This window comes from Coregonus lavaretus, assembly GCF_964263955.1.
Source record: "Coregonus lavaretus genome assembly, contig: HAP1_SCAFFOLD_381, whole genome shotgun sequence".
Taxonomy (NCBI): Eukaryota; Metazoa; Chordata; class Actinopteri; order Salmoniformes; family Salmonidae; genus Coregonus; species Coregonus lavaretus.
In genome coordinates this window covers 209,317-223,871 of record NW_028165309.1, presented here as the reverse complement: position 1 = coordinate 223,871, position 14,555 = coordinate 209,317, and the positions used below count along the sequence as shown (strand labels likewise).

The following is a 14,555-nucleotide window of genomic DNA, read 5'->3' as shown; positions in this document are numbered from 1 at the left end:
TGGTCATACATTTGGCAGGAGGTTAGGAAGTGCAGCTCAGTTTCCACCTCATTTTGTGGGCAGTGTGCACATAGCCTGTCTTCTCTTGAGAGCCAGGTCTGCCTACGGCGGCCTTTCTCAATAGCAAGGCTATGCTCACTGAGTCTGTACATAGTCAAAGCTTTCCTTAAGTTTGGGTCAGTCACAGTGGTCAAGTATTCTGCCACTGTGTACTCTCTGTTTAGGGCCAAATAGCATTCTAGTTTGCTCTGTTTTTTTGTTTGTTCTTTCCAATGTGTCAAGTAATTCTCTTTTTGTTTTCTCATGATTTGGTTGGGTCTAGTTGTGTTGTTGTTGTTGTTGTCCTGGGGCTGTGTGGGGTCTGTTTGTGTTTGTGAACAGAGCCCCAGGACAAGCTTACTTAGGGGACTCTTCTCCAAGTTCATCTCTCTGTAGGTGATGGCTTTGTTATGGAAGGTTTGGGAATCGCTTCCTTTTAAGTGGTTATAGAATTTAACGGCTCTTTTCTGGATTTTGATAATTAGCGGGTATTGGCCTAATTCTGCTCTGCATGCATTATTTGGTGTTTTACGTTGTACACGGAGGATGTTTTTGCAGAATTCTGCATGCAGAGTCTCAATTTGGTGTTTGTCCCATTTTGTGAATTCTTGGTTGGTGAGCGGACCCCAGACCTCAGAACCATAAAGGGCAATGGGTTCTATAACTGATTCAAGTATTTTTAGCCAGATCCTAATTGGTATGTCAAATTTTATGTTCCTTTTGATGGCATAGAAGGCCCTTCTTGCCTTGTCTCTCAGATCGTTCACAGCTTTGTGGAAGTTACCTGTGGCGCTGATGTTTAGGCCGAGGTATGTATAGTTTTTTGTGTGCTCTAGGGCAACGGTGTCTAGATGGAATTTGTATTTGTGGTCCTGGCAACTGGACCTTTTTTGGAACACCATTATTTTTGTCTTACTGAGATTTACTGTCAGGGCCCAGGTCTGACAGAATCTGTGCAGAAGATCTAGGTGCTGCTGTAGGTCCTCCTTGGTTGGTGACAGAAGCACCAGATCGTCAGCAAACAGAAGACATTTGACTTCAGATTCTAGTAGGGTGAGGCCGGGTGCTGCAGACTGTTCTAGTGCCCTCGCCAATTCGTTGATATATATGTTGAAGAGGGTGGGGCTTAAACTGCATCCCTGTCTCACCCCACGGCCCTGTGGAAAGAAATGTGTGTGTTTTTTGCCAATTTTAACCGCACACTTGTTGTTTGTGTACATGGATTTTATAATGTCGTATGTTTTTCCCCCAACCCCACTTTCCATCAATTTGTATAGCAGACCCTCATGCCAAATTGAGTCAAAATCATCTCTCTCTCTCTCTCTCTCTCTCTCTCGGCATGGGAAATGTATGTTTACATTGCCAAAGCAAGTGAAATACAGTGAGCTCCAAAAGTATTGGGACAATGACACATTTTATGTTGTTTTGGCTCTGTATTCCAGCACTTTGGATTTTAAATGATACGATGACTGAGGTTAAAGTGCAGACTGTCAGCTTTAATTTTAACCGTTTAGAAATTACAGCACTCTTTGTACATAGTCCCTCCATTTGAGGGGGACCAAAAGTATGGGGACAAATTCACTTATGTGTATTAAAGTAGTGGTCCCATTTGCATAGCACCCAATGACTACATCAAGCTTGTGACTCTACAAATTGGTTGGATGCATTTGCTGGTAAATAATGTAATGTATTGTGTCATTTTGGAGTCACTTTTATTGTGAATATAAAATGTTTCTAAACACTTCTACATTGATGTGGATGCTACCATGATTACGGATAATCCTGAATGAATCGTGAATAATGATGAGTGAGAAAGTTACAAACACCCAAATATCATACCCCCAAGACATGCTAACCTCTCACCATTACAGTAACAGGGGAGGTTAGCATTTTGGGAGGGTATGATAGCTGGAACACCACACCACCACAACATAGCCTTCCTCTGATAACTACGCCACACCACCACAACATAGCCTTCCTCTGCTAACTACGGCACACCACCACAACGTATTCTTCCAATGCCAACTATGCCACACCACCACAACATAGCCTTCCTCTGCTAACTACGGCACACCACCACAACGTATTCTTCCAATGCCAACTATGCCACACCACCACAACATAGCCTTCCTCTGCCATGTCAGCTGGAAAATATCTCCACTTATAGGGAGTTCCGCTCAGGGCCTGGCCCCTGGCCCACCGGGGCCCCCACACACATGCTAAACAGCTGCTGATAAAGAGACAGGGAGATAGTGGGTCCACACTGCTAACTACGCCACACCACCACAACGTAGCCTTCCTCTGCTAACTACACCACACCACCACAACGTAGCCTTCCTCTGCTAACTACGCCACACCACCACAACATAGCCTTCCTCTGCTAACTACACCACACCACCACAACGTAGCCTTCCTCTGCCTACTACACCACACCACCACAACATAGCCTTCCTCTGCTAACTACGCCACACCACCACAACGTAGCCTTCCTCTGCTAACTACGCCACATCCCCACAACATAGCCTTCCTCTGCTAACTACGCCACACCACCACAACATAGCCTTCCTCTGATAACTACGCCACACCACCACAACATAGCCTTCCTCTGCTAACTACGCCACACCACAACATAGCCTTCCTCTGCTAACTACACCACACCACCACAACATAGCCTTCCTCTGCCAACTACGCCACACCACCACAATGTAGCCTTCCTCTACCAACTACACCACACCACCACAACATAGCCTTCCTCTGCTAACTACGCCACACCACCACAACATAGCCTTCCTCTGCTAACTACGCCACACCACTACAACGTACTCTTCCAATGCCAACTATGCCACACCACCACAACATACAACATAGCCTTCCTCTGCCAACTACACCACACCACCACAACGTAGCCTTCCTCTGCTAACTACACCACACCACCACAACGTATTCTTCCAATGCCAACTATGCCACACCACCACAACATAGCCTTCCTCTGCTAACTACACCACACCACCAAAACATAGCCTTCCTCTGCTGACTACGCCACACCACCACAACATAGCCTTCCTCTGCTAACTACACCACACCACCAAAACATAGCCTTCCTCTGCTAACTACGCCACACCCCCACAACATAGCCTTCCTCTGCTAACTACGCCACACCACCACAACATAGCGTTCCTCTGCTAACTACACCACACCACCACAACATAGCCTTCCTCTGCCAACTACGCCACACCACCACAACATAGCCTTTTTTGCTAACTACACCACACCACCACAACATAGCCTTCCTCTGCTAACTATGCCACACCACCACAACATAGCCTTCTTTTGCTAACTACGACACACCACCACAACGTAGCCTTCCTCTGCTTTAGTAGCAAAACACTTAGCTAGTCACTCAGCACTAAGGCCCCACCTCAGATAGATCACTCAGCACTGAGGCCCCACCACAGATGGATCACACTGCATGTTGTTCTCATTGTTCATTGATGGGCTTGGCCTTTCTCTTTTACAGGATATGTCTTGCTTTTGTCTCTTGATTGCTCAAATGCCTGTTTATTTTTATTTTTTTGACTGCTATGAAAAAAGTAGCGGACAGAGCCTGTATTGTGGACGGTGTTCAAGAAAATACATAATTGTGAGTTCAAGAGCCACAGATATAGGTATATATACACAAAAAAAAATAATATGTATGCACGCATGACTGTAAGTCGCTTTGGATAAAAGCGTCTGCTAAATGGCATATTAAATCTAAAATACACTAATATATATATATATATACAAAAGTATGTGGACACCACTTCAAATTAATGGATTTGGCTATTTCAGCCACACCGGTTGCTGACAGGTCTATAAAATCGAGCACACAGCCATGCAACCTCCATAGACAAACATTGGCAGTAGAATGGCCTTACTGAAGAGCACCATCATAGGATGCCACCTTTCCAACAAGTCAGTTCGTCAAATGTCTGCCCTGCTAGAGCTTCCCCGGTCAACTGTAAGTGGTGTTATTGTGATGTGCAAACGTATAGGAGCAACAACGGCTCAGCCACGAGGTGGTAGGCCACACAAGCTCACAGAATGAGACCGCCGAGTGCAGAATTGCGTAGCGCATAAAAATCGCCCGTCCTCGGTTGCAACACTCACTATCGAGTTCCAAACTGCCTCTGGAAGCAAGTTCAGCACAATAACTGTTTGTCGGGAGCTTCATGAAATGGGTTTCCATGGCCGAGCAGCCTAAGATCACCATGCGCAATGCCAAGCGTTGGTTGGAGTGGTGGAAAGCTCACCGCCATTGGACTCTGTAGCAGTGGAAACGCGTTCTCTGGACTGAAGAATCATTCTTCACCATCTGGCACTCCGACAGATGAATCTGGGTTTGACGGATGCCAGGAGAACACTACCTGCCCCAATGCATAATGGTCTGGGGCTTTTTTTCATGGTTTGGGCTAGGCCTCTTAGTTACAGTGAAGGGAAATCTTAACGCTACAGCATACAATGTGGCAACAGTTTGGGGAAGGCCCTTTCCTGTTTCTGCATGATAATGCCCCCCGTGCACAAAGCGAGGTCCATATAGAAATGGTTTGTTGAGATTGGTGTGGAAGAACTTGATTGGCCTGCACAGAGCCCTGACCTCAACCCCATCGAACACCTTTGGGATGAATTGGAACGCCGACTGCGAGCCAGGCCTAATCGCCCAACATCAGTGGCCGACCTCACTAATGCTCTTGTGGCTGAATGGAAGCAAGTCTCCGCAGCAATTTTCCAACATCTAATGGAAAGCCTTCCCAGAAGAGTGGAGGCTGTTATAGCAGCAAAGGGGGGACCAACTCCATATTAATGCCCATGATTTTGGAATGAGATGATGGCCGAGCAGGTGTCCACATACCTTTGGTAATGTAGTGTATTTTCTCTGAGTGTGTCAGTGAGTGTATATGGTTGTTGGAGAAGATGTACTGTAAATTGTTACTAACGCGGGGCCAAGGCTGTTCGTCTTACCCTGTTTGTAATTTGCAGTGTGTTCTTGCTCTGATCACTGTCAGAAATGTCCTTACACACACACAAACAAACAGAAACACACTATCGGATGTCCATTTACTTCCTTTACCAGTCTCATGGCCTTTGGGGCCAGATTTTACTACAGAGCCACTCAGTGCTTCACTCCCACTTCTGTAATCCAGTTTTGCATCCTATTAAGGTTTTATGGTCCTCCGGCCCAGCTTGAGCCCTTAGAATTACTTTATAAAGATGGAAAGAGGGGATAGGCTGTTAGCCTATGTATCAGACACACACACACACACACACACACACACACAGAGAGAACATGGAGTGATATTTTGCCTCCACACTCTGCCTTTAGTACTATTGGCTGTCAGTCAGTTGCAAAAGCGTCTCCGGACTTTGGCAAGAGACATTTCCTCCCTAGCAATTTGGTTCCATCTTTGTCAAGCTGAATGGGTGAACTCGGATTGAACGGCAGCCATTTTGTTCCATCATCTTTGGAAAGCTGAAAACAGAGGACAAGTTGAAGCGAGAGGTTTTACTCTGCCCAAATTCTGTCCATGAAAATGAAGTGAGGAATTTTTGTATGGAAGTCAATGAAAGTGTTGAATTTGGTCAACAAAAAATTTAATTGCTAATTTGCTACGTGAGGCTTATTTGATTGAATATAAGTTTTGTAATGGCTAGGTTGTTATGAATGCACTGATATAAGTGGACGCACGTGGCATTTCGGCAACTACAGTGCATACCCAAGAAGACTCAAGGCTGTAATTGCTGCCAAAGGTGCTTCAACAAAGTACTTGTCACGCTCGTTGAAGGACAGGTCGGACCAAGGCGCAGCGTGATATGCATATGTCGTATCGGGTGAATGGTGGCCATTATTGCTGTCAACAAAGAGTCCGTTTATGCTGCATCGTGTTAGAGGCTTTTATTAAAATCACGAGGTTACAGCATAAGTGACAGGTGACATGACACCCGGAGAGCGACGCCTCAGAATGGCTGCTCGCTCTGCCCTCTCCTTCGTTTTCCCCCCTATTTATAAACAATGATGCTCCCTCTTCTGGCCAATCACCAGTCTCCCCTGTCTACAACACACTTCCTGTCGGTTGTATGTGGCGTTACACCTAAAACATTCCCTTTTGATACTAACATAAACAACATTCCATTTCTTCATGAAACAGTCATAATGTTAATACACCACACATACATGTTTATTTAAACTTAACACTCGACTAAACGAAACGTGACATCAGAAGGCTATACACACAAACCAAACTCACCGAGCACAAAACAAGATCCCACAACACAGGCAGGAAAACTGGCTGCCTAAGTATGAACCCCAATCAGAGACAACGAGTGACAGCTGCCTCTGATTGGGAAACACACCCGGCCAAACAGAAATACAAACAGAATCAACACACACATGATATTCACACCCTGACCAAACTAACTAGAGTTCTATAGGTCAGGGCATGACAGTACCCCCCCCCCCCCCCCCAAAGGTGCGGACTCCGGCCGCACAAACCTGACTTAACAGGGGAGGGTCCGGGTGGGCTTCCAGCCTCGGTGGCGGCTCCGGCTCCGGGCTTGCCGTCTCCTCCCTTACTGACTCCGCGTTGCACCCCTGGACCGGTCTGGACCTCAACGCGGAGCTTCCCCTCTCAGTCCTCTCACAATGCACCGATCCCTGTCTGGACCCTGGTGTGGGAGACTCCGAACCTAGAGAGGGGCTAACGTCTGGACCCGGAGTGGAGCCGCTGACCGGAGCTGCACCGGATCCCGGTGGAGCGGACTGCTCTGGCTCCGGAGTGGAGCTGCTGACCGGAGCTGGACTGGGCACCGGTGGAGCGGACCGCTCCGGCTCCGGAGTGGAGCAACCGACCGGAGCTGGATCAGGCACCGGTGGAGTGGACTGCTCTGGCTCCGGAGTGGAACCGTTGACCGGAGCTGGACTTGGCACCGGTGGAGCGGACTGCTCTGGCTCCATGGGTGGAACCGTTGACCGGAGCTGGACTGGGCACCGGTGGAGCGGACTGCTCTGGCTCCGGAGTGGACCAGGCACCGGTGGAACGGGCACGGCCGTGCCGGACTGGAAACACGCACCACTGGTCTGGTGCGAGGAGCAGGAACGTGCCGGGCCGGACTGGTAACACGCACCACTGGCTTGGTGCGGGGAGCAGGTACGGGGCGTACCGGGCTGGCGACACGCACCACTGGTTTGGTGCGAGGAGCAGGCACGGGCCGGACCGGACTGGGAACACGCACCACTGTCTTGGTGCGGGGAGCAGGTACGGGGCGTACCGGACTGGGAACCGGCGCTGGAGGTCTACGACTGTCTCCGTCCTTTACACTCCGCGCCCCGTCCTCCTCCAGTGAGGACTCCTCTTTGAGCCCCCACGAGTGCAGTGGTCGGGGCTCCTCTCTGTCGCTCCCCGACCACCCTTTTAGCCCCCCCAAAAAAAATATTGGGGCTGTCTCTCCTTCTCCACCTTGATCCCTTTCAGGGCCTCCATCTGCTTGGCCAGATCCTCTCTTATTTCCCTCCAAGTCCATACTCTCTGCTCCTCCTGGGCACGCTGCTTGGTCCATTGGTGGTGGGATCTTCTGTCACGCTTGTTGAAGGACAGGTCGGACCAAGGCGCAGCGTGATATGCATACATGTTTATTTAAACTTAATAAACTTAACACTCGACAAAACAATAAACTAAACATGACGTCGGAAGGCAATACACACAAGCCAAACTCACCGAGCACAAAACAAGATCCCACAACACAGGCAGGAAAACTGGCTGCCTAAGTATGATCCCCAATCAGAGACAACGAGCGACAGCTGCCTCTGATTGGGAACCACACCCGGCCAAACATAGAAATACAAACAGAATCAACACACACATGATATTCACACCTTGACCAAACTAACTAGAGTTCTATAGGTCAGGGCGTGACAGTACTGAATAAAGGGTCTGAATACTTACACTACCGGTCAAATGTTTTAGGACACCTGCTCATTCAAGGGTATTTCTTTATTTTTACTATTGTCTACATTGTAGATTAATAGTGAAGACATCAAAACTATGAAATAAAACATATGGAATCATGTAGTAACCTAAAAAGTGTTAAACAAATCAAAATATATTTTATATTTGAGATTCTTCAAATAGCCACCCTTTGCCTCGATGACAGCTTTGCACACTCTTGGCATTCTCTCAACCAGCTTCATGAGGTAGTTACCTGGAATGTATTTCAATTAATAGATGTGCCTTCTTAAAAGTTAATTTGTGGAATTTCTTTCCTTCTTAATGCGTTTGAGCCAATCAGTTGTGTTGTGACAAGGTGTGGGGGGGGGGGGGGGGGGGTAAACAGAAGATAGCCCTATTTGGTAAAAGACCAAGTCCATATTATGGCAAGAACAGCTCAAATAAGCAAAGAGAAACGACAGTCCATCATTACTTTAAGACATGAAGGTCAGTCAATACGGAACATTTCAAGAACTATCAAGCGCTATGATGAAACTGGCTCTCATGAGGACCGCCATAGGAATGGAAGACCCAAAGTTACCTCTGCTGCAGAGGATAAGTTCATTAGAGTTACCAGCCTCAGAAATTGCAGCCCAAATAAATGCTTCACAGAGTTCAAGTAACATACATCTCAACATCAACTGTTCAGAGGAGACTGTGTGAATCATGCCTTCATGGTCGAATTGCTGCAAATAAACCACTACTAAAGGACACCAATAAGAAGAAGAGACTTGCTTGGGCCAAGAAACACGAGCAATGGACATTAGACCGGTGGAAATGTGTCCTTTGGTCTGGAGTCCAAATTTGAGATTTTTGGTTCCAACCGCCGTGTCTCTGTGATCCGCATGTGTATTTCCCACCGTAAAGCATGGAGGAGGAGGTGTTATGGTGTGGGGGTGCTTTGCTGGTGACACTGTCTGTGATTTATTTAGAATTCAAGGCACACTTAACCAGCATGGCTACCACAGCATTCTGCAGCGATACGCCATCCCATCTGGTTTGGGGGTAGTGGGACTATCATTTGTTTTTCAACAGGACAATGACCCAACACACCTCCAGGCTGTGTAAGGGCTATTTTACCAAGAAGGAGAGTGATGGAGTGCTGCATCAGCCACCCTTTGCCTTGATGACAGCTTTGCACACTCGTGGCATTTTCTCATCCAGCTTCACCTGGAATGCTTCTCCCACATATGCTGAGCACTTGTTGGCTGCTTTACCTTCACTCTGCGGTCCGACTTTAGAGGAACACACAGAGGAATGAGCCCAAACCATTAGAGAAACAAACAGAGGAATGAGCCCAAACCTTTAGAGAAACACACAGAGGAATGAGCCCAAACCTTTAGAGAAACACACAGAGGAATGAGCCCAAACCTTTACAGGAACAAACAGAGGAATGAGCCCAAACCTTTAGAGAAACACACAGAGGAATGAGCCCAAACCATTAGAGAAACAAACAGAGGAATGAGCCCAAACCTTTAGAGAAACACACAGAGGAATGAGCCCAAACCTTTAGAGGAACACACAGAGGAATGAGCCCAAACCTTTAGGGAAACACACAGAGGAATGAGCCCAAACCTTTAGAGAAACACACAGAGGAATGAGCCCAAACCTTTAGAGAAACACACAGAGGAATGAGCCCAAACCTTTAGAGAAACACACAGAGGAATGAGCCCAAACCTTTAGGGAAACACACAGAGGAATGAGCCCAAACCTTTAGAGAAACACACAGAGGAATGAGCCCAAACCTTTAGAGAAACACACAGAGGAATGAGCCCAAACCTTTACAGAAACACACAGAGGAATGAGCCCAAACCTTTAGAGAAACACACAGAACGCAGAGTCCTATAAGCCCAGCAGTCTAGGGAGTTCTGAATGTGCGAGACAGTTATTGCTTAACAGGCTCCTTTTTATGTGACTAGTCCCCTTTGTGTTTTAATGAGCAGCTAGCAGAGAGGGTGAAAAAAAGGGAGGCTGGAGGAGGAAGAGGAGGAGGGAGAAAGAAAAATTGAGAGAGGCAGTGAGAGAAGGCTTTTCAGAGCTTCTCTTCAGTCCTAATTGTACTTGTGAGTGTGGGGCGCGAGGGGTCCCCCTTGAAGTGGGAGGAATAATTGGCAGGTAGGATTCCTCTCTCTCTCTTTCTTTCTCTCTCTTTCTCTTTCTCTCACACACTCCTCTCAGGTGGAGTGCCTATCTCTTTCGGTCTCTAGTGTGAGGTCAATGTGTTCCCACAATATCTCTATTTGCATGTCCTGAATTACAAATCACTCCTCACTACAGCAAATACTGAAACTCTCTCTTCTGCCAAGACAGAGAGGGATGCTTGCATACTGTGTGTGTGTGTGCATGTGTGTGTGTGTACAAGCCTGTGCATGTGTGCATCTTGTGTGTGTTAAAGAACAAGTATCTAAATGTATTTTTTGCTAATTCAATTTTTGTAAGTCCTTAATTTCACCTCAGGTCATTCCACATAATTTGCCTAAAACCAGCTAGCAAGTTCTCAGTGTCTCTCTTTCTCTGTGAGTGTCATGGCGTTCAATCTGTGTTCAATCAGAGAGAGAGAGAGAGAGAGAGAGAGAGAGGTAGAGAGAGAGAGAGAGAGAGAGAGAGAGAGAGAGAGAGAGAGAGAGAGAGAGAGAGAGAGAGAGAGAGAGAGAGAGAGAGAGAGAGAGAGAGAGAGAGAGAGAGAGAGAGAGAGAGAGAGAGAGAGAGAGATCACATTGTGTCAGAAATGTCACACAAATGTCAGAAACATCACATTAACCGCGGCATCAGCTTTAGCGTGGCCTGGTGGAATGTATTTCTGTATCACTGTCTCTCAGAGACAGTCCTGCTGCTGTGACAACAAATGTCAATGTTTAACATCCCCTTCCCCTCAGTCCTAACACCTAGGGGAGGAGAGGAGTGGCTACCTAGCTAGGATTTGTATTTGTATACTGCAATTCAGCTTCTAGCTGTGTACATTAAATAAAATAAACTTAATCTCCCTGTCCGGTCCACAGTGAACTCGGGGGACGGCATTGACTACAGCCAGCAGAAGAGGGAGAACATCGGAGACCTGATCCAGGAGACCCTGGAGGTGTTTGAGCGCTACGGGGGCGAGGACGCCTTCATCAACATTAAATACATGGTGCCCACCTACGAGTCCTGCATGCTCAACTGAGTGGAGGGACACAGTTGCAACCACCCAACATCATTAACTCACCCTCAACCCTTCAACCACCCAACATTATTAACTCCCCCTCAACCCTTCAACCACCCAACATCATGAACTCAGCCAACATCATTAACTCACCCTCAGCCGTTCAACCACCCAACATCATTAACTCACCCTGAACCCTTCAACCACCCAACATCATTAACTCACCCCCAACCCTTCAACATCATTAACTCACCCTTCAATCACCCCAAATCACTAACTCACCCCCAAACCTTCAACCACCCAAAATCACTAACTCACCCCCAACCCTTCAACCACCCAACATCCCTAACTCACCCCCAACCCTTCAACCACCCAACATCACTAACTCACCCCCAACCGTTTTTCCCCCCTCCACAACTCACCCCAACTTGAGCCAACCCCTCTCTACACTACCTTTGTGACCCATTAAATTCCTAACTGCAAGTTATAATTATTTTTCAACTGTGTGTGATTTGGTCATGTATATTTCTACCACTACACGTCACACACTTCTCTTGTCAACGAGGTTGACTAAATGACGCTCACTCTCTCTCATTAAAAGCAATATTGTCAGGTCCATCTTCCAATTTTTTCTACATTTCTATTTGTCCCAGGTGTAGGCAGGAGGCAGTCGCAGGATTAGAACTACTGAATTTATTTAAGCACCATAGATCAAAGCGGGATGAAACCCAAATGCTGTTGTGCTCAAAATATTCATTTTGCAGCTGGACCCTATGAGATAATTCTCAATTTAAAATTAGTTTTGATCAAATGATGACCATATATCCTTGAAATTCAAATCGAGACCTCGAAGCCAGTTCCACTGCATTTTATTTAATTTTAATTATTCCCTCTAATCAGGGATTTAGACCTGGCACACCAGGTTGGTGCAATTAATTATCAGGTAGAACAGAAAACCAGCAGTAGTCCGGACCTCGTAGGGTAAGATTTAAACATCCCTGCCATATATCATAGCAACAGGTAATGTACTGGTAATAACAGTATTATTGTGTAGTAGGCAAGACTGTCTTCCACTACTGCTGCTCCTGGGCTGGAGCGTGCCCGAGCATGCTGGGAAATGCCCGGTGGAATGAGGGCCAGCAGCATTCCAGCATGCTGCTCACTTGTTGCCACAGAGCTCCCGGTAACCTGCTCTCTTGCCTTTGAACCGTATGCCAAACACACAGTGTGTGTGTGTGCGTGTGTGTGTGTGTGTGTGTGTGTGTGCGTGTGTGTGTGTGTGTGTGTGTGCGTGCGTGTGTGTGTGTGTGTGTGTGCGTGTGTGTGTGTGTGCGTGCGTGCGAACGTGTGCATGTTGTTTACCTCGAGCACACACCCCAGTGACCTGGTAGGGAAGCAACACAAGTCCCTCTAAGATACAATAACACTTCTGACACCAACCCTCTCACACCAACCCTCTCACACCAACCCTCTCACACCAACCCTCTCTCACCAACCCTCTCTCACCAATTCTTTCTCACTAACCCTCTCACACCTACTCTCTCTCACCAACCTTCTCTCACCAACCTTCTCTCACCAACCTTCTCTCACCAACCCTCACACCAACCCTTTCTCACCAATACTCTCTCACCAACCCTCTCTCACCAACCTTCTCTCACCAACCTTCTCACACCAATCCTCACACCATCCCTCTCACACCATCCCTCTCACACCATCCCTCTCACACCATCCCTCTCACACCATCCCTCTCACACCAACCCTCTCACACCATCCCTCTCACACCAACCCTCTCACACCAACCCTCTCACACCAACCCTCTCACACCAACCCTCTCTCACCAACCTTCTCTCACCAACCTTCTCACACCATCCCTCTCACACCAACCCTCTCACACCATCCCTCTCACACCAACCCTCTCACACCAACCCTCTCACACCAACCCTCTCACACCAACCCTCTCACCAACATTGTGTCTCCTCAGTCCTCTTAGGCTTGCCTTGTTGGAGTCTAGAATACAGTAGTTAATTAGATTCTCACTCAGAGCTTAAAGACACAATAAGAGCATCTCCCAGGCAACAATGGCTGAATTAGTCCGACTGCTGCTCACATCACGGCGACCCAGCGGAGAAAGACACTCTAATTGATTTCTGACTCTCACAAGGACATTTGCCCAGCTCTCATTGAAACGAACATCTCCTACAAAAGCATCTTTACAGCTGCACAGAGAAAGTAGGTTTTCGTCAAGAGGCAACTTCATAACTTTGTATTACTCATATGTTTAGATGCTTTGTATGTGTCTGCCAAATGTGTATATGTTGTTGATGCTTATACAGTACTGTATGTCTCTATTATTTTATGCTTTAAAATATCCCTCCCCATAACAGAACATTCTCTCCACTACTCCATGGCTGAATCAATTCCTGCAGCTCAGTGCTACAACTTCCTATTGCTCATAGGTTTGGATGCTTTATACTGTATGTTGCTCTCTATTATCGTAGGCATAGAAATATCATTTTCCAGCTCCATTCCCTCCTCTCCATGACTGGATCAATGCACTATGTACCCTTCAGCTCAGTGCTATGATCTATTGAAGTCTATCCATGACTTCCCACTGTCCAGTTTCAACCACTGAGAGACCACAGACAGTCAGACAGACAACCACTGAGAGACAGACAGCCACTGAGAGACAGACAGACAGCCACTGAGAGACAGACAGACAGCCACTGAGAGACAGACAGACAACCACTGAGAGACAGACATACAACCACTGAGAGACAGACAGACAGACAACTACTGAGAGACAGACAGACAGACAACTACTGAGAGACAGACAGACAACCACTGAGAGACAGACAGACAACCACTGAGAGATAGACAGACAGACAGGCAGCCACTGAGGGAGAGACAGACAACCACTGAGAGACAGACAGACAACCACTGAGAGACAGACAGACAGACAACTACTGAGAGACAGACAGACAACCACTGAGAGACAGACAGACAGACAGACAGACAGACAGACAGACAGACAGACAGACAGACAGACAGACAACCACTGAGGGAGAGACAGACAACCACTGAGAGACAGACAGACAACCACTGAGGGACGGACAGACAGACAGACAGACAGACAGACAGACAGACAGACAGACAGACAGACAGACAGACAGACAGACAGACAGACAGACAGACAGACAGACAGACAGACAGACAGACAGACAGACAGACAGACAGCTACTGAGGGAGAGACAGACAACCACTGAGAGACAGACAGACAACCACTGAGAGACAGACAGACAACCACTGAGAGACAGACAGACAGACAACCACTGAGAGACAGACAGACAACCACTGAG

The 14,555-nt window shown here is 47.3% G+C and overlaps 1 protein-coding gene across 1 annotated transcript in view; it reads left to right on the top strand.

The window, feature by feature from the left end:
* LOC311116000 (parkin coregulated gene protein) overlaps positions 1-11,220 on the top strand; it is a gene marked incomplete at both ends in the record, with an annotated part of 236,672 nt that extends 225,452 nt beyond the window's left edge. The window contains one exon of the mRNA XM_084191132.1: positions 11,060-11,220. Within this exon, the coding sequence (XP_084047258.1) occupies positions 11,060-11,220 (161 nt within the window). The remainder of the gene's footprint in view (positions 1-11,059) is intronic.
* Between the last annotated feature and the right edge of the window lie 3,335 nt (positions 11,221-14,555).